Genomic DNA, 24499 nt, shown 5'->3' with positions numbered 1-24499 from the left:
TTCTAGTTAGTGCGAACCAGCAATGGTACAGTAGTACCTCTTTCGGTTCTCTCTCACTTCACTGATTCCACCTACGGGCTCACTAGTACTGGGTTGACTCTAGCTCAAGACTAGCTTCGCCCCCGCAATTTATGTACGAAAGTAACCGGCAGGAGTGGCTATCCCGTATAAGGGATCGTTGGCTCAAGCGAGTTGACTAGGGAGGAGGCTACGGGTGTGGTTGGGTGTCTGTGCGTTGTTGGGTTGAATGTTGGTGTCATATGAATTATAATATAGAACCAATATTAAATAAGACTAGATAATATAGGAGTGTCTAGAAAGGGTGATATGTCGCGAATACAATATTTGTGGAAGAGTCCTTGTTTTGAATAGGTAAGTGTGGCTTGAATTGATTGTTGTATTTGGTACTGGAGAGATATATCTTAGACTATAAGATTCTCTTTCTGAATGCCTCGGGAACTCATTACTTGAAAATCTAATACCATAATTCAAAGCAAAAATCAAAATTGTTTGAGTTATAATCAGACTAAACACGAGTTGGCAATCTCAAACAATACCCAATAAACGATCACGAGGCAATGTCTGGCGTAAAGATGAGCCCTAGCTAGCTCAAAAGCCACAAGCTAACCCCACACTTAAGCAGGGGGCAGAGCAGCCTTGCCCTCCTTCCACGAACCCTCATAAATCCACTCCGTCACGGCAGTGACCAGCTCTCCGCGCTGGAAGAACACATGAATACGGACGTTGTCGCTCTTCATGAAGCTGACGGCGCCATTCTGACTTCCAGGGACACAGGGACGGTTGAATCCGCCCTGGTACCAGTCCTTTCCGTCGTAGCCCATCTCCTTCAGCTTGTTGTCCCTGTCGACGTAGTAGACCCGGATGCTCGCCCGGTTGAAGCTGGTGACCGAAAGGTCGGTGCGCGGCACCGTGTCGTGGACGGAGAATTTACCCTTGGACCATCCCTGGTCTTCGTCGTAGCATCGTTCAAAGATGTTATTCCTCTCGTCCTGCATGTAGAGCCTGCGGCGGGTTACTATCACCGTCTTGAAGTGACGAGAGGAATGGACCAAATGGCCCACCGTGGGATATATGACTAACCTGATGCGTAGCTTTGAGTCGTGGAAGGATGTGCAGGCCATGCCTGTTCCAGGGAGAGCACGACCCTGACCGGTCATCTCCTGCCAGCCCTTGCCGTTATCTAATAAATCATTAGAGGAGATGTCTTTGAGGCGATTCACGCAGACGACTCTAGGTGCAAGCACTCACCGTTGTAACCGAACTCCTTGATCGTGTTGTCCATCAACTGGAAGTAGACGCGCATCTGCAACTTCTCGGTTCCGGCAAGGAAGCACGCCGACAGCATCGAGTACGGCGCGACTTGGACCTTCTTCTTGCTGAGGTCCCCCTCGTACCAGGAACCACCTGCATCGCAGCAGGCCTCCCGAAGCATGTTCTCCGCTCCGATGTAGAAAACGCGGATCTGAAAATCAGTACTGTGTTTACAGCTGTTGGGCGATGGATACCTACATGTTTGAAGCCCCGGCAGATTGCCGCGATGGGAGATCCCAGGACTCCGTAGCCGATGATGTCGTTTTCGGTTCCCCGAGACCAGTGGCCGCTGTCGTAGGCAACCTCCCTAATGCCGCCGTTGGTGTCCTGAACGTAGACTCGCATACTGTCGGAGTTGCCGATCGGAGCGATGCCGCATCCTGAAGGCTAGTCAGTCTGAGTTGCATATGCTTAGGTTTCTTGCGTATAGACTCACGGAAACGGATCTGCTGAGCACCGACGCTAGACATGGTGAAGGTTGGTGCGGTTTAGTGGATGTTTTGACGGGTATTAGCAGGTAGCTTGTAAAGACGCTCTGGGGTGTGCTTGTCACAGTGGTTATCTGTTGAGATAACTCGTGGAGACGGTGGGAATTGGGCGCCTATTTATCTATTTTGCGGACCGCTTGAGAATCAACATTCTGTGTACGTGTTGAACAAAATGACTTCGAAGTGACGAAAATCTGTACGTGGAATCATCTTTCTGTAACAGATACATGTCGTGCTTGTCAGATAAACCTCAATTATGTGCCTTCCTTTGCCTTCCGCCTAGGCTGCAAAGACCAGTTATTGCAGATTGGAAATAGGTACTACTAGACAGTTGTACAGCCGGTAGAAAATCGTCTTGTTGGAAATCTGCAGCTTACTCCATCACACTTGATTGATTTGACTTGTGGTACACTGCGTGACCCACATATTCTAGACCAAGAGAAGCGTCTTACTGAAGAAGCATATCTCATAGAAAAGCGCACAAGCCGTGATGATGACAGGGGCAGACTTATTTTTATAACCGTTTGTCAATAGAAACATTCATCATTTGTTCCTGCTTATGGTATCAGCGTCTGAAGAGCAAAGTTGTTACTCAACCGGAAGATAACCTCAAGAGAGATTGCACATACAAGAACAATTTGCACTTGAGGCCTGGATGCTGCTTCTAATTCGTACCATTCTTTGAACAAGAGATCATTCAGATTCAGCCTTAGTGATTATGGTGCTGCGTATTCTTGTGTGACTTTACTTCTTCGATATCGATGCATCTGCTTTCAACAGTGATTTGATATTGTATGAGGATACAGGGTAGATACTAGATCTCTATACATTTAATTTGGACATTGTGCTCCTCATATTGAATGTAAGCAAAGTTCAATTAGGACGACCAAAATCTTGTTAAAGCTGACGATTTTGTTAAAGCTATGGAAACGGCGATGAGTGTATGAATAATTGAAAAGCTGCATAATATGCAACTATGGAAAGACTTCTGCATTTGCATGGTCAGCAGATGCGTTTTCACAAATTTCAAGTATTGATTTACCAGCTAACGTCCTTGACACTGACATAACGGCCCTTCTGGATTTTATTATGAGCTTCTACATTTTCTGAAAGCCCGTTTTGCGTGTGGATTCTTCCAAGTGCTTGTAAATCCTCAGGGTACCCACAGACCCGTTAATTGCCAGGCTGACCCAAATGTGAACGATACTGCCACTTCGTTGATGTACTACAGACGGAAAATCCGCAAATAGCTATAGAAAAGTAAGTCTACGACCGTCAACTTGTATTGTCTCATTCTTCAAACCAACATGTTAAACCAAAAGAGCTTTCCGCTGATCTTCAGAGCAGACATATTACAACCAGCCAAAATTCGCTGACACTCAAGCACATCCCAGCCTACTTTCACCAAAAGAATCCATACCTTATCGCATAGACTGCCCACCAGTCCCCCCCAGCTGGATAGGAGATTCATCTCGATTGTCGTGCGAGGCAGGGAGCGGCTCTAAAGGATACTTTTCTATCAAATGTGCGATCTAGGTCTCGTTAGCTTTGTCATTAATTGTTGACACTAATAGCTTCTGAAACGACCAATATACTAAGAAAGCGAGATTAATCTACATTTACAAGAAAGACGTATCCACAAACCACGGTATGGCGCCAGAATGGTGGGAGAACCGCGGGCCAAGCGGTATTTGCAGTGTTATAATGTCCCGGATGGTTGGTTGCAGCCCGTCGAGTATACTGCATATGATTGAGATCAAGGAGAGAATTGAACCAGAGAACAGGTAAGTGGCTATGCCTGTAGTGAGTCACCGTCCCATGTAGACAAACGGCATTGATCCCCAATTGGTTGTGTCGAACTGAGCGAAGGACGAGCCTTTGTTAGTCTCCAGGGCGCTCTGGCACGACAGTACTACCACTTACCCGGCATCTTGTGTGCTCCGCCTCCGCGATCAGAAGAAAAGATGTCATAATATGTGTTAACAGCTTTTCTTAAGATATTGAATGACTGGTAGGGTCTCCAGGTGCTGAGTGAAATTCGACTAGGTCGTCAGATAGGGATCCCAGCGCTAGGACGCCATTCGTGAGAGCCACATAGTATACGCTCGTAGGGTAAAATAGTCACGATAGCTTAGTATCACGGCTATCATCAAGGTTGTAAAGGCGCAGTCTATGGAAATCTCCGTGTATCGACATATGGAGGTAGGACTGGCCCGGGGGCCGCGAAGAGCCTATATGGAATGACTGCTGTGGCAGAAGCCAATAAGTAGCCAATAAACCGGTGTCGAGACAGCATATTGCTCGAGATACAGAACATTAGAGAATAAACAGTAACGGCGAAGATGAAGGCATGGAGTGAAAAGATCTTTTCGGATCATTGTGCGGAATGTCATGTTGACATGAGGCAAACCCTAATCTAGTTTGTTGGTAAACCCATGCGGCAGCTTGCCATAATGCGTATATATAGAAACTTTAAGAAATGAGTATATCTCTATGCTCATTCTTCTTTGTGAGTATACCTATTTATTTAAATAGGAGAGTAGGATCAGATATGAGTGATTATAGCCATCGCGTGTAACTGGTCGTCCACATGCAGAGTGAGACACCTGCTTAACCATGGCACATGAATCTCAACAACTGAATAAACAAGTTAGTCAAACTCTTTGTCACAGACTGACAGCGATTCTTAAGGAGTTTCACCTCGATGTGCCCATTGAGGGTAGCACGTGTACGGGGAGGCATCGTGGTCTACCCTATAACAATACGGTCAGCACCGTCGAGGAACTAGCAACAACACCAGAGAAACATACAACTGCGGTGGTATCCTTCATACCTCTGTCATTGTGACATCAGACTGCGTGCTACCCAATCTATGTATAAATGAATATCACAAAGATGATGGATGAGCCAGGGGATTCTCAGACAACCTCAGGCTGTCACGACCCGTCGTCACACAACAGCCGATCGAGGACCGACCAACACGCGGGATATATACTGCAACAACCACGCCGGCTCAGTGCGATGGGTACTGGTTTGCTGTCCGAAGAAAGCCCCCATCAAGAAAAGCTTTCCGTTCGCCACTGTCCGGATGGGGCGCTTGCTCTGGAGTGGCTTTCTTGGGATGGGTTCTCTGACTCGCGTTATCTCTCTCGCGAAATCAAGGTCTTTAACAGTTCCAGAATAGGTCTGCGTCCATCCTAGAAGATAACGATGCGGGCCTTTGAATCAGATTTCATTCCCATGACGGTAGGACGGATCCGCGCCGTCCTTACCCGAACCCGCCGTCACAGTATCATGCTCGATGATAGTCCTGCTGGTTTTTCTGCACGTAGGATCGTCTCTAAGATTCAACGAATCGGGGGGAAATAAATGGAACGGGGGCTGCAGTGACAGCCACCGAAACATCATCTATTTTTTCATTTGGCTCGGCACGCTCACATCGCAGGATCTCCCACATACCTTTCGGGAGTTTAAGAGGGGGCGCGTAGGGAGGGACGCAAAGTCAGATATATTAGAAATTCGGGGTTATAGAAAATTGCTCAGATGTTGTGATAAAGAGAGTAAGAAGCCAGAAAAGTCCCCCCAAATGAGTGGGCTTATTCTATGTATTGATATGCCATGGTGCACCGTGACTTCTGTTTCAAAAATATATGTATTATGGGGACAAGATAGAAAGGTGCCCCTCTTGCAGTCCTGGCAAGATAGTATGATAAGCATTCTCAAAATCCTCAAAACTTCAATGAACAACCAATATATTATTGATTCCATCGATTGATTCCGTTATAATTAGCTCATCTAGTCCGGGCAGGTTTATGCATGTAGAAGGGCGATATGGATTGTGTTTATGTCTGTCATTTCAAGTCGCATAGCGAGTGGGGAAACAAGATAATGTAGCACTTGAAGTTCATATATATAAGTAGTATACCATATAAGTGCGCAAGTACTTCGTTCTAAGACATATCTGGAGTAGATCAAGGAACTTATAAGTGTCACTCTTGAGTATGCCTGTCAAAAAGATGCAAAAGTGTGTTCAAGAGGAAACACCCCGAGGCGGGTAGATCAAGTCAGCTAATGAGACGCATGTCTCGAAAATGTACATATAGTATATTGTAAAGATACAAACATCTCGTTGATTTCTAGGAAAATTCCAGAGTGAAGGAAGAGTGAGAAAGAGGAGCGAGGAGGATCCATAGGATTTTGTGTAGACTGAAGGGTTTGATTTCGAGCCCCTGCTTCTCCATTCACTGCCTCATCACATCATCACTATTCACGAATATTATAAACTAAGATGCTGACTGGGATTATGAAGCATGTGATAGTTGTTTAGACACTTTGGACAGATTAAATAAAGCATAATACAAAAATAACTAGCTTAATCCCTGTCTCACAAAACCCAGTACAAATTACTTCTTAAGCTCGCATATAGAACTAATTCCCTTTTCAAAACTGAGACATACGGGGCACTTATATAGTATATCATGTTATAGAAAATGGTCTATGGCTTGAAATTCTATTTTTTGTGAGTATGACAACTTTCTAGGGAAGATATAAACTATGTATCTGTCTATCAAGTTCGCTGACAAAAGCTCCATAATTATAGTTGGGCGCTTCGGTTTAGCTAATATCTGACAAGTTCTTTTCGCATAGGGAACTAGTTTACTTCATGATCTATATCACAACTCCGGTAAACTGTATTCATAATTGTCTGACGTTGTCCAGTTTTCGTAGAAGAACCGGTGAGCCTGGAAAACCGCGGTCTCCACCTTGCAATTTCACCGCCCATGCTTAGTTACTTTCGAAAGCCGCGCTTTGATAGTCATTTCATCATCATTCTCGGTATGTTTCCGAGTTATATTAATCACGGTAAACTAATATAGCGAGAGTTTGAAAGCGCACGCCCGATCCCGAGGATTGCTTCTGCCTGATATGTGTAAAACTTACTTTCTATCAACACGAAGAATATCTAGCAACCCTGATAAATAGCTCTCTAATCCTTGAGCAAAAACAGCTATATTATGCAGGTCTCAGATTAGTGATAAGGTTTGATGCAATATGAGATAGAATGTTCTAGATTAATGAAAGAGACAGCATTAAGTGTGTTAGTCTGCTTGGTGTCTTGGATCAGAGCTGCAGCTTTAACCAGGGTTGGAGCCAATGAATATCTCCTGCTGAGCTGAAGCATGTGCTTGTAGCATAGCTTGGGGGAACGTGGATAGAAGGAATACCAACCGTCGGAAAAGGGAATCCGAGCAGTGTATATGCTTGATAACAGCCCTACCCGACTGTTCGAGAAGGTGCAGGGGGTGATAGAATAGTAGGAGTTATGTCCAGTAGAGAATATACAATAAAAAGTCTGCAAATGGGAGTAATTTGAACAGGCTGTACCCTTTCTTCATCAACCAACGGAGAGTCAGGGCTTGAAAATAGAAGTATAATCCGTACATATAAGCCATCTTTCCGATGAACCAATCATGATCATGGCTCTATTGATGATCTCGTTCGCCTCGGAGTGCTAGTAATGGAATATCATATTGAATTAGCTACACGAAGAGTCAGGTACTGTTGTGGGCGATATCTGAGCGCAGTGCTCAGATCAGGTGCACAGCTTCCCACTGAATGCGACGGTCAGGCCAATTCGGCTTTGCGAGGCTGTGGGACCGTTGAAAGATTGAGTTCTATCTGCTACGTCGTTATCAAGATCATCACCGTTGATCCCATGTACACAGTGCAAATTAACGATATCAAAGACCTCGCAAGCCAAGCTTCCACATTTACGGCGCAACACTCGGCAGTGTGCCTGGGCATAAGCCCACAGATAATCTAGCATGATCACTAGCTCTAGGTGGCAAGCCCTAAACCTTTTAATCTTACAGGAAGAGCAGCTTATGTTGAATGCCGTTGTGGAACATGTGGTGCCAGTACCAGAGAGAAGCCGGCGCGGCACGCCATGTCTCAGCCCACACAGCACCAGGACAATAATCAGCCCTACAGAGCTATCAGATGACATACATATCACTGAATCCAGGGGCGAGCCACTCAAAGCCATCGCCACCGTTCAATCTCCGGACGCATACGCAACTCAGTTTCATAATGACATCTGATGTTCAGGTACGGGTGCTATCAACGTATACTACGACTCAAATGGAAGGAAGCCGCGTGTTACGCAGCATCAGGAGAATACCACCTAGCTATCAACTATCACATGCGTTCAAGCCAATTACTGAAAGAGCCATACATCCTTGTCGACCTCGGCGATCGATTTGGTTTCAAGTCACCAGATAGGGAAATCCGGTTCCTGGTAGATATGCGAAAAGGGCCCTGCGGGAGGTTGGATTTGAGCTAACATGGAACAAGGTGTCATCCTGAAGGATCCGGCCTATGGTCTGTGCTGTTAGTGCAACCCTGCGGGTTAGTCAAAACGTGCTTTCAATCAATGCGTGGAGGCCCGGTCTCTAAGAGAAGTTGCATCGAGGCCAGACTTCTCAGTCGAGATTTCGGCAAAAGCGCCGAAATTATCTATTGGTTGGCCCTGAGGCCCTAGCGGCCCCTCTCGAAGCAAGGGTCCCATATCAGGTACCTATCAATAAAGGTCATGGCAGGGAAAGGTATGTTCCAATCAGCATCGCGCGTCGGAGGTGATGTTCAGTCGATATGTCTGGGTCGCGTAAGGTGACCTCTCATTTGTTGTCCTATGTTTGCCGCCATCCTTCGAGACGCGTAGATAAGATTATTCACAGATCCGACCAATATAAGAACCTGTAGAGAAGAGTATTGGCAGAGAGATAAGAAATCCAAAGCAGAACCGGAGAGCTTGATCAACATTGACCAGGTTGTTCAGCAATGCAACGTGCGATAGTGGCGACAATTGAGTAATCAGTAACCTCCCTGGGTTTGGAGATTATGACCCTGGTGTCTTGAGCTTCCTGGAAGGTATAATTGGAATTAATTGGGTTTTGATTGGTTTGGGATGAGGGATAACGAGGAAGGATTAGCACGCTGGACGAGAAATCCAGGCGTTTCTTTTGCCGACACTTGCCGCCTTGAAACGAGATTCTTCACATTTTCCCCTCCCCCCCCCCCCAACGCTTTCCCCCCTCAACGCGGTCGAGGATCCATGATGAACGATGCGTAAGCCCCGAATCTCTTCAACCGATGCTACCATTGCACTTCTAGCAATGAGTCGAACGGCAGCCGGGGGTCTGGCTCCACAATTGCACCGCAACATGGCTGCGCTAACAGGGTCACGGCAGCGCGCCAAGTCGACGGACTGGTTTGACAACCATCTCCATCTGGATAGTAGGGAGACCTCTCATCCTTCATCCTATTCTGACTCTGGTGTGTGGGAAAATGATAGAACGCTGAATTGTGTTTCTAGATAGTTACACTACTCATCGGCAGTCTCCGAATGGGACCCCTATGGGATAGACGGTATTTGTCAACGGCTCTGAGTCGACGAAATGGCAGACTGTGGACCTGCATTGGTCATGCTACGATGGTGAAGCGAACTAGACATGGATCTCACAGCGCTAAAACGTAACTTGTTCGGTGATTCCGCTGGTAGCCGTCCGTCCAGGGTTCACCAAGGTCGTATTGCAGCAACCGCTGTTTGAGGTAGACGAAAATGGTGAAAACTTTTCCTCCAAAGGTACAGTCGATCCGACCTTATAAGGGGATCCTCACATGTCGCGATGTGCAGGCTTTTCGGATAATCTGATATTCTTCGCGATCTGCGCGATCGGCCTGATACTGTGACCATTGGACCGATGATCCATCTGTTCCTGACAATTTGCATGGGTTTCGGAGGGTAACACTCAACGCAGTATCGTCCCAAACCCAATTAGAATGACTGAGGACCTGAACAAATGGCGTGGAGGAGCGGATGAGATGATAGGGACCGCTCCAGTAAAGGAATGCTCGCTCAAAGGGGCAAAGTCTCTCTGCGGCCAATGCACCATCTTCCCTCGAGAGATCTGCCCGAGTACCGTCGGTTTTCTACTGCTAGCAGCAGGAGGTACTTTCCAGTGCCCCCTCCCTTACGCAGCTCACCTCATGATAAGCCTGGACAAATCATCCCTAGTCACCGCCACCCGACAGCGGGTGTCAATCCAATCCCACCCACTCTCACCCCTCATCGCTCGCGCAGCTCCCACCCGATCCGGTTTACGCTGGGACCACAACAAGGGTCCTGCTGCTAATCATGTCCATCACCCCCTCTCGCTAAGGAGTCGGACGACGGTATCACGGTCCCCTTCATATCTTTCTAGAAGGTTTGCAGGGTGAACCGGATTGGTCACAATGTGCCGATTAGGAAACATTCTACCCCAGGTTCGTTATTACCCGCTGCGCCAATGGGACTGCCTATCTCGTCAACGCCTGTCCACCTAACACCATTCTTCGAATGCTCAGTCTGGTGCGAGCGTTAAAAGGCCCATCCTCCTCCCCACTCAAGGAGTTGGATGATTTGCACGGGATCTTCATTGCTTGACCGCTGCTTTCTCTACGCTCAGCTTGTTCAAGAGCAATTGCTCCTCTCTGCCCTTGGCTTGTCCACCTTATCCCCGAATGATTGCTCTGTTTAAAAATTCTATTCATCTCGCACAATGACCCGAACCACAGAGGATGTCAAATACGAACATCCCTTGTGGGACCGCAAAGGCTTCGATGGGGCCGACGACGGTAGACCCACGATCGACGGGGACACTGCACGCCCGAAGGGACGGATCCGACGATCGATGACCGCCTGTAATACCTGTCGCAAGCTGAAGACCAGATGCGACCTTGATCCACGCGGCCACGCATGTCGTCGCTGCCTTTCGCTCAGGTTAGCATGCTCATTACCTTGTTTTCCAGTCGCCTTCCAGCGATCGGAACCAAGCATGACTCGTAGAAATTGCTAACATCCGTTTTCTACCACTAGAATCGATTGTCAGCTGCCCGAGACGGCCGACCGCTTCCAAGACACTTCGTCAATGTGGTCGGAAGCGACGACGGCAATCCCGTCCATCGAAGAGCGGCTGATCTCTTTAGAAAAGAACATGAAGGAGATGACCGGGTTGCTTCAGCAGATGCTGAGCCAAGCACCAAACCTCTCCGGCATCCAGGCGCCCCAATTAGCACGTAGCGTTCACACGGATGACTCGTCCACCTCTATGGACGGCGTCTCATCCCCTCATTTACCCAGACCGGTTCGTCTCATACAGGACCTTCAATCCGAGTTGATGAGAGACACCGGGGGCTTCCGTGGTGACGGCCTTTCTCTGATCGACCATGTCCCCCAGGGTGCCATTGATCCCAAGCTATCGCAGAGATTGATCCAACTGTACGCATGATCACTTTTCCTTTTTTTTTTTTTTCCCTTCAAAGACTTGTTGACCTTCTCCCATATTTGATGTCAATCTGGGCCATCCACTGGTACTGACACATGTTTGCAGATTTGTAGAGCACTTTGGCCGCTGGATCTCGGTATACAACACTACAGACCTGCATGACCTTCAACGGGCCAATCCTTTACTTTACAGCGCCGCCTGCTTGCTCGGGTCGCGATATGTACCTGGACTACCATCGGCCGTCAGACAGGCCATCGGTCTCCAGGTGCGACAGGCAGCGGCCAGTATCGTATGGGAACGTCCCCCACTGACTCACGAGTCGCTGCAAGCACTGGTGCTTCTCTGTTTATGGCCGGCGACCGTCCAAAAAGAGCCACCGATGGATAGCTGGGTCCTGAGCGGGATCTCCGTTCAGCATGCGACCATCTCCTTTGGCTTCTTGAACTACGCTCCCACCGAGCTGATGGTCAATGATGAGACGGCCGTCCAATTGCGCCTCTGGAATGCGGTCTGTCTGACGCAGCTACAGTACGTCCCCGTGCCCGTGTTAAAGAACGTCGCTGATTACCTATTTAGTCATTCTGTTGGCAATGCCCGTCCACTGCAAATCCAGCAACGTCACCTGGACCACTGTCCCCGCATCCTGGACCACCCGGCTGCGACATTAGAAGATGCTCGGGTAGTTGCGGAGATCCAACTACACCTGATTACCTCTAAGATCCAGTGTAATCCGCTCCTGATGCAGACCAGCGATGTGGAATTCGAGGAGCTCGAACGGTGGAAGATGAAGTGGGCCCACTTGCTCGGTATGATCCCTCCACCTGCCATCTGACCTACACGTACCACCACATGGGACTAACACACTTCCAGCTGGCGATGCACAGTCTACCCTCGAGCTCAGCCTCTGGTTCTGCCAGATCCTGCTCCACCGCACGACCATGCGAGTGCAGCGACAGCGCCCCGAAGATCACCGCCTGCCGACCGAGATCCTTCACAACTCACGGTTCATCCTCAACAAATTTCTGCGGACACCATTCTCAACCGCGTTGTCGGCCATCGACCACGTTTACTTCGTGGTGGGCTACGCCGCACTGAACCTGTGCGATTTCAACTTCCTCGACCCGCTCATCGACCAGACCCAAGCCTTCCTACTACAACTCGGGCCGGATGAGAGCCATATCGCCTACCGGTTCGCATTCATGATCTCGGAGTTTAAGCGCCGCTGCACAGACTGCCACGATGCTGCCTCGTCGGTCTCCTCGTCGGGCATCGTCGACGGCTCGCAGTCGCCGTTCGAGCCCATGTCAAGCATGTCGCAGGCGCCGCCCTTCCTGCCCCAGCTCGTGTCAGATGGCGACGTCGCCGGCCTGATGATGGACGGTGGCGGGTACGCCGTCCTAGACCAGCTGGTGCCGGAGTTTCTAGGCGCCTCTTCATACCCCGGCCACAGCGCCGCCGGCGGCGGTGTGCTAGGGCCCATCACTTGTGTCGGGGCCGAGGTCCCCGTCCCAGTGGGCCCATATCGAGCGGCCAGCTTTTAGCGCCAAACACAATCTGGGATGGCTGGCGGTAGACTATTGCCTTTTACGGAAAATAAGGATCATGTGGTGTTCATTTGGGCTTGCATCTTGTTTTGTTTTTTGACCCGCATATACGAACGAAGTAAGCTGGTCTTCTTCGGTTGTGGCTGTCAAAAAAAGCTAAAACCCCGCTCCTGAACTTACCCCAATCGAGATCTCACCCGACGCGGCAGGTAGTCAAAGTCTGTTTATCCGACCGACTGACTGACTGACTTGCATCTCTGTCGATTATTCCCCCCCCACCTTTTGCACTCACTTCCTCATTGCTGCTATTTATTCTCACACTTGATGGACGGTTTCATGATTTTATCTGGTTGTTTGTGTTTGATTTCCCCCACTTTTAATATAGTATAGACACATATCTGCTTGATAGGAGGTTTCCCAATACCCATACCCATACCCTTTACCCGTTGTTTTTGTTGGAAAAAAAATCCCTTTACATAGTATGTCTATACAAATTTGTTCTCGGGCATCGTCTTTTCTTTTTCTTTTTTTCTTGAATCAAATTAGGATTAGTCTGTAGAGGGAATGTATGCCGGTCGGTTGGGGAAGGAGGAATAGTTATCATTGGATATGCTGCGTGCGGAGGAAACTCGTGCGGAGTATAATCGCCACACTGGAACCTTGTCTCGGAAGGATTGGGGGTAGATTATTTGGAATAATAAACAGTTTAAGATGGATAAAATAAAACAAACACATAAGCTGAATTCAATCAGAAAGACATCTCAATAAGTGAACAAATAAATTAGAGAGAAAAGGAAAAAAGATAGCCAAAGCCAAAAACGGAACCCAAGCACGAAAGTCTCGATTGTATAATTACTAGTAATAACAAGGCATGCATGCATCCATCAATCAATCAATCAATCAATCAATCAATCAATCAATCAATCAATCAATCAATCAATCAATCAACCAACCAACCAGAGCACGAGGATACTTCTTTAGTCATATGCTGGATTCCAATGGCATGATTTACCATGATCTACGTAGATAGATAGGTAGATAGATAGGTAGATAGATAGGTAGATAGATAGGTAGGTAGTAAATTAGGTAGATAGGAAAGGTAGGTAGTATTTTTCGCATCCCATTCGTTTCTATCGGGCATGGCTTGCGAGGTGAGGTGTCACGCAATGATGATTGTGGATAGTACACGGGGTAGCATGCGGTTTTTTTTCTTGTCTATTTGTTTCACTTGGTACGGATGGGGGTGGAGGGTTAAGATTGGAGGGGAGAAGGGGGTAAGGGGTCAAGAGATCAAGGCAGTTCTATCGATGGGATCACGAAAATTGAGAGGTGGGAGAAAGGGGAAAATAGGTAGGGGCCTATGAATGTGTTACTCGCCGGGTAATATTGCAGGTTGGTTATTGCTTTTGGAAGATATGGACTTGATTGATTGAATCTATAATGATAGTGTAGTGGTAATAACCATATCTGACTTGTGTATATAGGCCATCAGTGCCCACACAAGTCCATAGGAAATGTGCAACTGGAAACAGGAAGTAAATAACAGACCGAACCGGACCGACCATATGCGCCATGAAATATAACAGAGATGAAAAATGAAAATAAATGAAGATAAACATGAACTCCCGGTTCTACCGGGTACCCCTCGTATGCATGTCAATGTGTTATCGACAAGAGATGATAAATGAACAGGTAGATTGGAAGCCGCCAGCTGATGAGGGTTGAGAGAAAATGGTAGAAATGATAGATGCTGGTGGCTGGACAGATACGGCGAGGCGATGCTGAGGTGACGTATGGGAGGGTGGAGATGAGTCACCATATCTGTCGGACTTTTGAAAGGTGAAGCGGTAGATGGAGAAAGAAAAAAGATAGAAAACACCCGAGGTCGACTCGGTCATAACCAAAAATCAAATGAACAGATTTACCAGGTTTCCTAATTCGAGTTAGTAGGATTCAATCACCAGGATAAGTAAGGAAACATACAGCAATATACTGGCCTGCTTCGTTCTTATTCTTCCAGAACAGCTTGGCCTCTTCCTCGTTCAGATTCCCCTTCACCATGGCGACGTCGACGAGGGCAGCTTCGACGCCCTCGCCCATGCCCTTGCCGCTACCGCAGACGAAAACACGCCCGTCCAGGGCGTTGATGACGAACCAGACCAGGTCGGCCTGGTGGCGCACTTCCTCCTGCACGTACTTGCTCTCGCCTTTGCGGCTCTGCACGACGGTGCGGACCTTGGCCTCATCCACGCCCCACTCGCCGCGGTAGAGCTCGTCCAGTAGGGAATCACGTACCCCCTGCAGCACCCAGACCTTGTTGGCGCAGTTGGCCGACTTCAAACGGCGTTGCACGAAGCCGCGGAACGGGGCGACGCCGACGCCGGCGCCGATGAGGAGCATGGGTCCGTCGGACGCGAAGCGCGTGGCTAGCGGATTCGCCATCAGGCCGCGGAACATCGGGATGTGAATGTCGAGCGTCGACGGGTCGATGCCTTGCTTCTCGGCGTCGACTACCTGGCGCGCGACGCGCTCCATGAAACCTGACCCGACGCCTGTACGCTGGCCTCCTTTCCAGTCGCCGGACTCGGCGACTGTTACGGCTACCTCGACTAGGCGACGCTTCTGCGTGCCCTTGGTGGCGTGCGAGAGCAGGGGATCCTGCGACAGGGAGTAGAATCGAGGCATAAGGGTATGGAGGACGGAGAGGAGGTGGTCCAGGGGCGGCTGCGAGGACGGGAAGGCGTGCAGCAGCTGGGACACGGTGACGTAGGACGCGGTGCGCAGGTCACAGAAGGCGCCCTGGCCCTGGGCGGAGGCGAGGAACATGAGGATCTGTCGCTCACTGGGCTCGCTGGCGTATTCGCCCAGCAGGCGGAAGAGGTCCTTGGTGGGGGCATAGCTCTGGATGTCAGAGCACCAGTTGAGCAGCTCGCGCCGCGTGGTAATCAACTCGCGGGGCTGGTCATCGCCCCAGATGGTGGGCCATCGGCCCTTGGCGGTGCGCACGCTGACCTTCTTATCGCGCAGGGACTTGGGAATGCCCAGCTGGTTGAAGATGTCCTCCACTTCTTCCTCCTTGTTCATGGGGCACACACCAATGGCGCCGCCCACGACGAAATCGACATTGCCGCCCTCGGTGGGGTAGTCGGTGATGTCGATGTCAAAGTGGTACGTGCGCTTCTCCGCGCCCGATCCGGTGAGCTCGCGGGCGTGGTAAACGGGGGCACGGTAGACGTGGTAGGGGGGATGCGGTTGGACAAACGGAGGGGGGTGATCCGCCGGTCCGAGCTGCATATCGACCGCGGATGCGGGAATCTTGGAGAACGTCACCGTCTTTTCAGGGAGCGGGACGACGTTGGTCAGGGAACTGTCCAACGTCAGGAGGTCCACGTTCAGCTCGAGAGCCCGGTACGCCTTGTTGTCCGGGGGGGTGACTCCATTGGAGCCCACGACGGGACCGATAGTCTGGCTCAAGGGCTGGCTGCGACAGCAACCACCGCCGCAGCATAGCGGTTGAATCTTCTGTGTACCCGCGGAGCCGACACCCTCCAGAACTCTCCGCATGTCATCGGAGTTCTGGGAAATCAGCACAGTCGACGCCCGGCGCTGATGCCCGGTATTTTCTGTCGACGGAAGCTGCTTCAGACCGAGGTCCTCATCTGATGGGGGCTCGGTGGCGGGGGTCTGTGGGCTCTGGGGGTCGCTGCTGCTGGTGGTCATGGTGTCCTGGGACGATACAGAGGTAGCCGTGAAGGTCCGGTCGGTGATTGACAGTGAGCGGACACCGCGAGGTTCCTCGGGAACCGGGTTATCCGGATGGGAGGTCGACGAGACGGGGATATTCGGCCGGTAGTCGCCATGACCGGTCGAGGCGCTCGGAGACCGCGAGGCCTTGTTCGCCGGCCGAGCGGGTAAAGCGACCGCGTGCACTGGTGGGTATCAATCAGCCACTGTCTGTTGGTCGTATCTCGATGTGTACCGAGGATCACAAGGTCGCCTCGTCGGGAGGGAAGAGGAGGGAGGTGCGACTACTTACCCATTCTGTAATAATGATTGGGGGAGGGTTTTGGAAATAGAGTTGCAGGCCGACCAAAGATTTGTCGGTCAGGAGGGACGTCGGAGGTTTAAAAGAAAGTTCTCACGTTATGGAGGAGTGGTGGTATGATGGGGGAGTGTCAAGATATGGGGCGAGCGGGAAAAAAAGCAAAAAGGATGAGAGCCACCAAAGCTAATTCACATAAGGGGAGGATCAAAAGGAGATAACAGACCCGGGTGATTGGAGACTGGGTCCGTCCAAGGAGATTTAGGGGGGAATTAAACAACAAGTCCGGACTGGAGACAATGAGGAGAGTCGATCAAGATGGAGGAAAGAGAGGGGAAAGACGGAGGGAAAATGGTGTGTTCTTTCTCGGCTGAGGCAAACCGGCACCGGAATGGCGGTTCCGTCCAGACTAGCTCGGCAAGGAGGAGAGACTAGGGGTGGATCCTCAGGGTAATCTGATCTGATAGAATTGGGAACTTCCGGGTGGACGGTCGATAGGGATCAATGGTGATTTTATCGAAGTTGGTAGTGATGGAGTAATGTCAAATTACCTCGATCATGAAAAGAACCCAATGGATTAAATACCCAAGAGAATCCCGATCAACCCGATCGAATGGGAAATCCTGACGGCCACACCGTCAAACCGGGAAAAATCAGATAAGCATGATGAAAGCACTGTCGCCACCTCCGGCCAATACTGTATCATACCATTACCCGTGCCTTCCCGAGTGGTCTTCCTTTTTATTATCATCAACAATCCTCACTCATCATGTGTAAATTCCAAACATCAGGAAATGTGACTGCCCCATACTTTTGATAGAAAAACTCCTATTATCCGCATATGACGGCCCCATCAACTGTGATCGTACAGTAGTTGCATCGAGGGGAAGGAATTACCCTAGCGGGGTAAGATTCGCGACCGGCGTATTTATCAATACGGAAATGTTAAATACCGTCACCGATCTAATCTGATCCGGGTGCACGCATCCCTTCCGGCCGGAGATTGTTATTCTCGACTGGACCTTGGCCCTGCAGAGTCATTAATTTTCCCTGTTGTTTTCTAATCGGTGCAAAGAACGATATCGATCATAATTATCCTATCTGTAGAGCCAAGGGAACGGCAAGGCATGGCCAGTGGGTGTTACCACGCAACCGAGGTCCTGGTCACGTGGCACCGGAGCTTGCAGGGTCCGATCAGATAACTGACGGTTACCGGGTGGCACGACGGCGTCCCATCCAGACTGGTCGGTGCGAGAATGCAAGAATCAATGCGGATTTATGTTTGATTATTCTTTATTCTCATCATTACACCATTGATCTACAATTCTAATCCTTATTCTTTGTAAATAATAACATCCAGTCCAGTAAACCGGTGGTGACTGTCTCCCGGGCTTCCCGGTCTCAGGCTCATGTGACAGAGATTGGCGGGCCCACTCAATCCCAACAAAGCGTCGCACACGGGATCATATCAATCAGATTATCCATCTGATTAGGGTCTCCCCAATGAACCTCGTCCTCACCGCTCCACTTTGCATACCAACACCCCTTGAATGACAATAGTCCGATCGTTCACCTGCTTACCCGATGGGTGTATTTACAGGGGCCTCACCATTTCCGTCCAAGTCAGCCCACGGGGAACCCCTGCCTCCTCTATAGGTCACCCAGTAGGTCAGTATGAAGTAACCGTCCAGCCGACCATCATCATCAGCCAATCGTCCATCCACGAGGCAAAAGTGAGTCCGTCGGGGCTCGACCCTCCCACTTTCTCCAGATCAGGCATAGTACAGGACCTGGTTGGTGTCTAGGCCCCGAGCTTTCTCCTGCTCTCCCCAGAAGCGCCAAAAGCAAAAAAAGGGGAGTAACTTCGTTTCGTCTCCATCCACAATGTTTATTTAGAGTGATCGTCGTTTCGTGCATGGGGGTTCATTCCACGCCTTTCTACAAAAGTTCCTAGTTCCCTGCGCGATCGGAGTCTAGGTTCTGACGTTGGATTCTTGGGGGCTTCCAGCATGTCGTAGTGGAAGTTAAATTCGGTGGGGAGGTTGAGAGGGTAATGGTTGCGAAGTGGAGATCTCTCTTCTTTTCTTTCCTTTTCTCTTTCCCCTCTTCTCTTTTTGTTGGTCTTATATAATCCGTATATATAGCTATCTCCTCTATTCTGTGTTGTTTTTTATGCTGTCTCCAGTTGTGAGGACCTGTTTGGTGTCCTTCCTATGCACCTCGTTTGACAGCTATCCATTCGGTTCCCAAAGCAAGATGACCAGCCATGTTAACAAGCATCCGATATAGAAATAATGACAGTCAACGGAAGAAATAAACATGAAGATAGTAGTATCAGACATGTAATACACCACTCAACACGCTATTATCCCTGCTACTAGAGATCGGCTTCGGCCTAAGATATGCGTACATTGAAAAACAAAAAGTCAAACTTGCCGGTCTGCCTTGCTGCCTACCTAGTTAGTATCCACTCCTCCAAGGCCCTCGCTCCACTTTAGTCTAGTCTTTCTCGTCCAGCGTCGGGCTTCTGTTAGCTCAGTGATGGTTTCCCGCACAGCCTGGCCTAGCCCTAAGCTGTTAAACCGCCGTCTCTCTCTTTCTCAAAGTATACATTATCGGCCAGGATACTTTTGTTCGGTAAACTTGCCCATCTAGTCTATCTGTTAAGCCTTAGTCTTAGGCAACTTATTGGTATTCTAGAAAATAACAAACCCCAGAACTATTGGGCGGAAATCGCCTGATTGTTTTCGCGTGTCTTCGGCCCGAGGCACGGGAGACACAGGGAAAAAGGAGGACACATCTTTGTCTACATACAGTGTGAGTAGTATTCACTCTCCAATTTAGTGATACTTTAGTTTTATCATGGTTGGGGGAGAGATAATTGGCGACAAGCAAATGAACAGGGTTGTGTCAAAACAACGAGGGGGGGGTGAGGTTGCATCACAGTACTCTATATATTTGTTGGATTGTTGATGTGTAACCCACATCAACTTCCGGTACGCTCCTAGGATCAAAATAACACATAATATAAGCACGGTCAGAGTATGGTAGTATTCAGTATAATGGGGACAGCCTACCCGGTTTTAGGCTTAGAAAACATACACGTATGAACAGACAGGTTGATTTTACGACGTGGGGTACACATCAAATGACTAGTCAAATTAAATGATATAAAATTTGAAGAGCTCAACGCCAGACTGTGAGGGGCGTTGGAGTGCAGAAAGACCGACGAATTGGCAAAAAATATTAACGACATTGATGATCCCTAGGGCGATGAAAAATACTGCGAATGATTTGCAAGACTAAAAGCAATACGAAGAGCCAAAACAACAATTTATGTGGGAGCACGGCAAGCCAGCTGACATATTAGCCGATGATATGACTCTCAATTCCAGATGAGGGAGCTAAATATGGAGATGACGGTGTGCTAGCACATGGAAGCCGGGGTCTGCATCTGGTCGTTTCAAAATAGCCACAAATCAGGGTTTGGACGACTAGCTTACGTATCTACGGCTCACCGTCACAACGGCACCTAATTTACAAGGTGTTGAGACATCTTCTATAGTGGGGTGGGCGGGATGTGTCGGTGGGAGAGGACCCTGCGGTGGCCGGATTACGCCTCACAGAGAAAAGTGTGGCTGATGCCAGGGACGTATGGTGCTAAAAACGCTGGATGGGAAGAGAAACCAACATATTGTGGAAGTTTTTCCTGTACGATGACGTCCTATTTGATCGACTGAGCCACAACAAGGCTGACAGGAGGGTCAGCTCGGTAGGTAGAGGCTGGATGCCTTTGAGGCTCCCGACTTCCTAGGGATTATCCATCGAGTAGATCACTCAATTGGTCAGCACTTAATACGATATGGCCAATGAGAAGGTCGCCTGTCCATTTGGGTTGGGATCCCTGTTCGAGGTTAAAATATACCGGGCCAATCAGCCTGTGCTGTCTCCCTGGATGATGGATCGACTGCATTCAACGGCCGAGTCCTCTACCAAGCTAGGGCAATTCGGGAGAAGCGCTAGTAGTTCCCATGTACATAGCCCTTACTCTTTTAGTATACTTCATGCTTGAGGCTGACTTTGGGCACATTGGAGAGTGACTGTTCAGTGACGTTTTTGGTCTTCCAACTGAACATGAAGTAGGTAACAAGAACTAGCGGCCATAACTGCCTAGACTCACGACGATTCCAGAAGTCCCAGGTGAAAATATTGGCCGATCTGTCCTGTTTGCATCTATCGATCTTCAGCTGAACTGATGGTTGTAGCATTGTGACTCAGGCTTCTTATTTGTCACCCCGTACAACAACTCAGGCATTGACGACCGATGATGACAGTGCCAGAAGAATATAGTCATTTACATCCATCCAGCCTAGTGATGTTGTGGTGACTAGAAGATCTATATATACCCCGTCCTCTCTTTTACGAATTCTCAATCAACAACAGCAATTCTCTGTTGAGGACGACGGCTTCGTTTTGACTGGTCGAGGCAGACTTCCCCAGATATAATGCAGCACCGAAGAGCCGGAAGGCCCAAATCTCGTAACGGGTGCAGCACCTGCAAGTACGTTTTCCAAAACGGTTTTCCTGGGATTCCATCCACTAATATCGATAGAGCTCGCCACGTCAGGTGCGACGAAGAAAGACCAGCCTGCGGACAATGCGTCAGTACCGGCCGCAAATGTGACGGATACACTCCTGGCATCACCCAGAAACAACTGCACGAAAATGTCCTGGCCGCCTACCAGCACCGTGTCCCTCCCAACCCCGACAATCGGATTGCAGTCTACCAAGGCACTCCCAAGGAAAGGGAGTATGTACACACCTTCTGCACATTAACCTCCCCCGTCTTTTCGGGGTTCTTTGTCTCCGAACTCTGGGATCATCTTCTTCCACAGCTGAGTCACACCGAGCCAGCTGTCCGTCACGCCATCACGGCTGTCGCCGCCGCCCACCGGCAATATATTGCAGGATCCCAGGGCAGCGAGGAGGAATTCATTCTGCAGCAGTACAACCGAGCCATTCGTGTCTTGGTCGACGGCCACCCGTCCACGGCACAGAGAACGCAAACCAGCCAGCCAAACCTCACCCTAGTGAACTGCTGTCTGTTCGCATGCCTGGAGATGCTCCACTCCAACCACCAGCAGGCCCTCGACCATGTCGACGCCGGGCTGCAGCTTATGTGGCAGGACCAAAGCGCCCACAGGGGCCCAGGCAATCTCCCAGTCCTTGACCTCGAGCTATGGGATCTTTTTTGCCGGCTACATATGGATCTCACGATGTTTGGGCGCAGAACATGGCCACTGGTGGTGGGAAGCAATGAAGTCCATATACCACGCTCCTTCGGCGATATCACGCAGTCGCGGCGAAATCTGACCAAGCTGATGAACAAGACGATGATGGCTTCGCCGAACACGAACCTGCAGCCCCTGCTACTCCATCCGGACATGCGTGAGCACGACCAAGGGTTTCTTCAGTCCCAGCGTGAGCTGATGACTCACCAGTCAATGTACGCAGCGTGGTCAGACACATTCAACCGATTTTTGCAAACACGACAGGGCAAAGCCGCTGACCAGCGCTCTGTGCTTGCGTTGCGCATCGACCACCACTTCGCCATCCTGTGGACTCTTTCCACCACTGCTATGAGTGAGATGGAGTACGACAGGTATGATGCACATTTCGAGAATATAGTCCGCATGGCCAAGGGTCTATTGCATCTTGAGCGGTCGGCTCAAAATGGTGTCTCTGAAATGAGACCCTTCTGTCCTGAGCCAGGTGTTCTGCGCGCTTTACAATTGACCGCCACCAAATGTCGAGACCCCTTGCTGCGACGGGAAGCCCTCCGCATCATGTCAGATAATCCCCGGAAAGAGAGCGTATGGGATTGGAGGCGGTCGGTCCGGCTCGGCAAATTCTTCACTCGTGTCGAAGAAGCTGAGCTACGGGATTTACCGGTGAAGCACCGAGTGCCAGGGGAGCGGAACAGGATCGTACATTACCAATCGTGGGACAACTGGGAAGCCAGTGAGACTCGGGTTCAGCTGTGGCTCTGGTCGGACTGGTCCAGACGTGAGCTGTCTTGTTCGGTAGAAACGGTAGATTGGTTGTCATGAAGTGGGCAGTGGGCCATGACACAGTCCAGGAGACAGGGTCTGGCCCTTCCAGGTTGAAACCTAGGTACCCTGCCCACGAGGTGTGACTAAGGAATGAAGTGGGCGCGAGGAGGATCAGATGAATTTCGACAGGACATATCACCGTGTACCATTATTTTTAGAGAAGGATATTGCTATACACGAGGCGTTGGTATAGCAAGTACAGTTTTACATCAAATAAGCTTCCAATAGACTGGACAATAACACGAAGCTTGAATACGCCATAAGATTTTTTGATTAAACGCTATCAAGCTTTTGATTGTGCGTCAAATGTTAACCTTATCTTGCAGAGTGGCTCAGACATGTGTATATTAAAGTTCAGGAGGCTATGTCTTATCCACCTCAGATGCGCCATACTGTCAACGACTCGGTCCCTGAGAAGTCACTAGTGCTACTATTTCATACACTCTCGTCTTTCTTTGCAATCAATTACATCCGAGCCATCCAGATCGAGTGGTCATTAGCGCTTTCTTTTTTCAAATTCTTAACCACATACATCATGTATCCTTTCGCACGCGCCACCACCATCAGGGATATTACATATGATGTAATTGAGCCTTTGTCTCTCAGACAATGTTTATTGATTCTCACACAATATTGAAGCCAGAAAATTCCAACTCGTGTGGTAATACAGATGCAATGGATGGAAAGAGCCAGCACATTAGATCATGGCTCTGTACTCTTTATAGGCCCCATCAATCCTCAATCGCCACAAAGCAGACCTTCCAAGTTTCTTCGAGAAAAATCTATAACAATACAAGAAACAAACTCGTCCAACACAAAATGCGTTTTTCGTTCGTGTCTGTCGTTTCCCTCCTTGCTCTAGGCACTCTCAGCAACGCCCTGAAAATCCGCGACGGCTCCGGCCAGGGCGTCGAGGATAGCGGAAGCACCCAAAACGGCCATGCCGGTGGGGATACCGCGAATGGTGAATCCAGCGGAGACTTGGCCAACGGCAGTGGCATTGAAGATAACGTGCAGGGTAACGACACCGGGGACCTTCCCAATGGCAACAACAGCAACGGAGACTCCCATGACGGCGACGACGATGACGATGATGACGACGACAACGGCGACATCAAACGCATCTGCCCGCAGCTCGCAACCCAAGACAAAGGCTGCGTCCGCTACACGCGAGGCTTCGACGTGACTGGCGTCGTCAGCGAAGTCGACCTCGCCTTCCCCGAAGTTGCTAGCGAATGCGACTGCATCCAAGCGTGCCTAGACATGCCTGGGACATGCGCCAGCTACGTGTGGATGTTTTCCACAGCCGACGCAGTCGACTCCGGCCACCGCACTTGCACCTTATACTCCGATTTCAATCTCCCCGGCAGCGTGGCGATTCAGTTTGATCTCGAGAGCGCCAATAACCAGAACATCAACGCCGCGCAGATCACGTCCGAGGGAGCGAATCCGGATATCGGCGGTCCTGTTCCTCAGGCCTTTCAGGACCTCGATAGTGTCGTTCCTGATCCTGATGCGGTTTCTGGCCCCGTTTGGCTGCTTGCTAATGGGGAGGTGCAGTGTTAGTGGGTTGTTTGAGCTTCTGGGTGGTCTTCCTTATCGAGTGGGGTGGGAGAGATGATGTTGGAGGTTGTAATGTGGGTTTGTATTGAAG

At 49.6% G+C, this 24499-nt stretch overlaps 7 protein-coding genes across 7 annotated transcripts; 4 read left to right on the top strand and 3 right to left on the bottom strand.

Annotated features, from left to right (window-relative positions):
- Window positions 1–612: 612 nt before the first annotated feature.
- Window positions 613–1802, bottom strand: fleA (fucose-specific lectin FleA; the record flags this gene model as incomplete). Its single annotated transcript, XM_024817357.1, has 5 exons — window positions 613–1023; window positions 1102–1201; window positions 1270–1483; window positions 1531–1712; window positions 1769–1802. The coding sequence occupies 5 exons, from the start codon at window positions 1800–1802 to the stop codon at window positions 636–638; spliced, it is 918 nt and encodes a 305-aa protein (XP_024672198.1). The 3' UTR covers window positions 613–635.
- A 6314-nt stretch (window positions 1803–8116) lies between these two features.
- Window positions 8117–8681, bottom strand: BDW47DRAFT_105446 (uncharacterized protein). The gene has a single exon (XM_024812574.1). The coding sequence runs from the start codon at window positions 8640–8642 to the stop codon at window positions 8463–8465; it is 180 nt and encodes a 59-aa protein (XP_024672197.1). The 5' UTR covers window positions 8643–8681; the 3' UTR covers window positions 8117–8462.
- A 1579-nt stretch (window positions 8682–10260) lies between these two features.
- Window positions 10261–12841, top strand: BDW47DRAFT_29422 (C6 zinc finger domain protein). Its single transcript, XM_024818682.1, has 5 exons — window positions 10261–10641; window positions 10738–11139; window positions 11252–11674; window positions 11723–11952; window positions 12017–12841. Exons 1-5 carry the CDS (start codon window positions 10421–10423, stop codon window positions 12685–12687), a joined length of 1947 nt encoding a protein of 648 aa, XP_024672196.1. The 5' UTR covers window positions 10261–10420; the 3' UTR covers window positions 12688–12841.
- BDW47DRAFT_105442 (uncharacterized protein) lies at window positions 12452–13143 on the top strand. Its single transcript, XM_024812573.1, has 2 exons — window positions 12452–12808; window positions 12847–13143. The coding sequence occupies exons 1-2, from the start codon at window positions 12706–12708 to the stop codon at window positions 12936–12938; spliced, it is 195 nt and encodes a 64-aa protein (XP_024672195.1). The 5' UTR covers window positions 12452–12705; the 3' UTR covers window positions 12939–13143.
- Window positions 13144–14090: 947 nt separating this feature from the next.
- Window positions 14091–17250, bottom strand: BDW47DRAFT_105441 (FAD binding domain protein). The gene is made up of 3 exons (XM_024812572.1): window positions 16727–17250; window positions 14674–16619; window positions 14091–14623 (listed from the first exon to the last, which is right to left on the bottom strand). Exons 1-3 carry the CDS (start codon window positions 16728–16730, stop codon window positions 14612–14614), a joined length of 1962 nt encoding a protein of 653 aa, XP_024672194.1. The 5' UTR covers window positions 16731–17250; the 3' UTR covers window positions 14091–14611.
- Window positions 17251–21237: 3987 nt separating this feature from the next.
- On the top strand, window positions 21238–22928 carry BDW47DRAFT_131628 (Zn(II)2Cys6 transcription factor; the record flags this gene model as incomplete). The annotated part of the gene is made up of 3 exons (XM_024817356.1): window positions 21238–21293; window positions 21345–22798; window positions 22867–22928. 3 exons carry the CDS (start codon window positions 21238–21240, stop codon window positions 22926–22928), a joined length of 1572 nt encoding a protein of 523 aa, XP_024672193.1.
- A 946-nt stretch (window positions 22929–23874) lies between these two features.
- On the top strand, window positions 23875–24498 carry BDW47DRAFT_105440 (uncharacterized protein). Its single transcript, XM_024812571.1, has one exon. The coding sequence runs from the start codon at window positions 24109–24111 to the stop codon at window positions 24409–24411; it is 303 nt and encodes a 100-aa protein (XP_024672192.1). The 5' UTR covers window positions 23875–24108; the 3' UTR covers window positions 24412–24498.
- The last annotated feature ends 1 nt before the right edge of the window (window position 24499 follows it).

This window comes from Aspergillus candidus, assembly GCF_002847045.1.
Source record: "Aspergillus candidus strain CBS 102.13 unplaced genomic scaffold BDW47scaffold_21, whole genome shotgun sequence".
In the NCBI taxonomy this organism is placed as follows: Eukaryota; Fungi; Ascomycota; class Eurotiomycetes; order Eurotiales; family Aspergillaceae; genus Aspergillus; species Aspergillus candidus.
The sequence above is the reverse complement of the archived record's forward strand: the minus strand, read 5'-3'. Positions and strand labels throughout refer to the sequence as shown.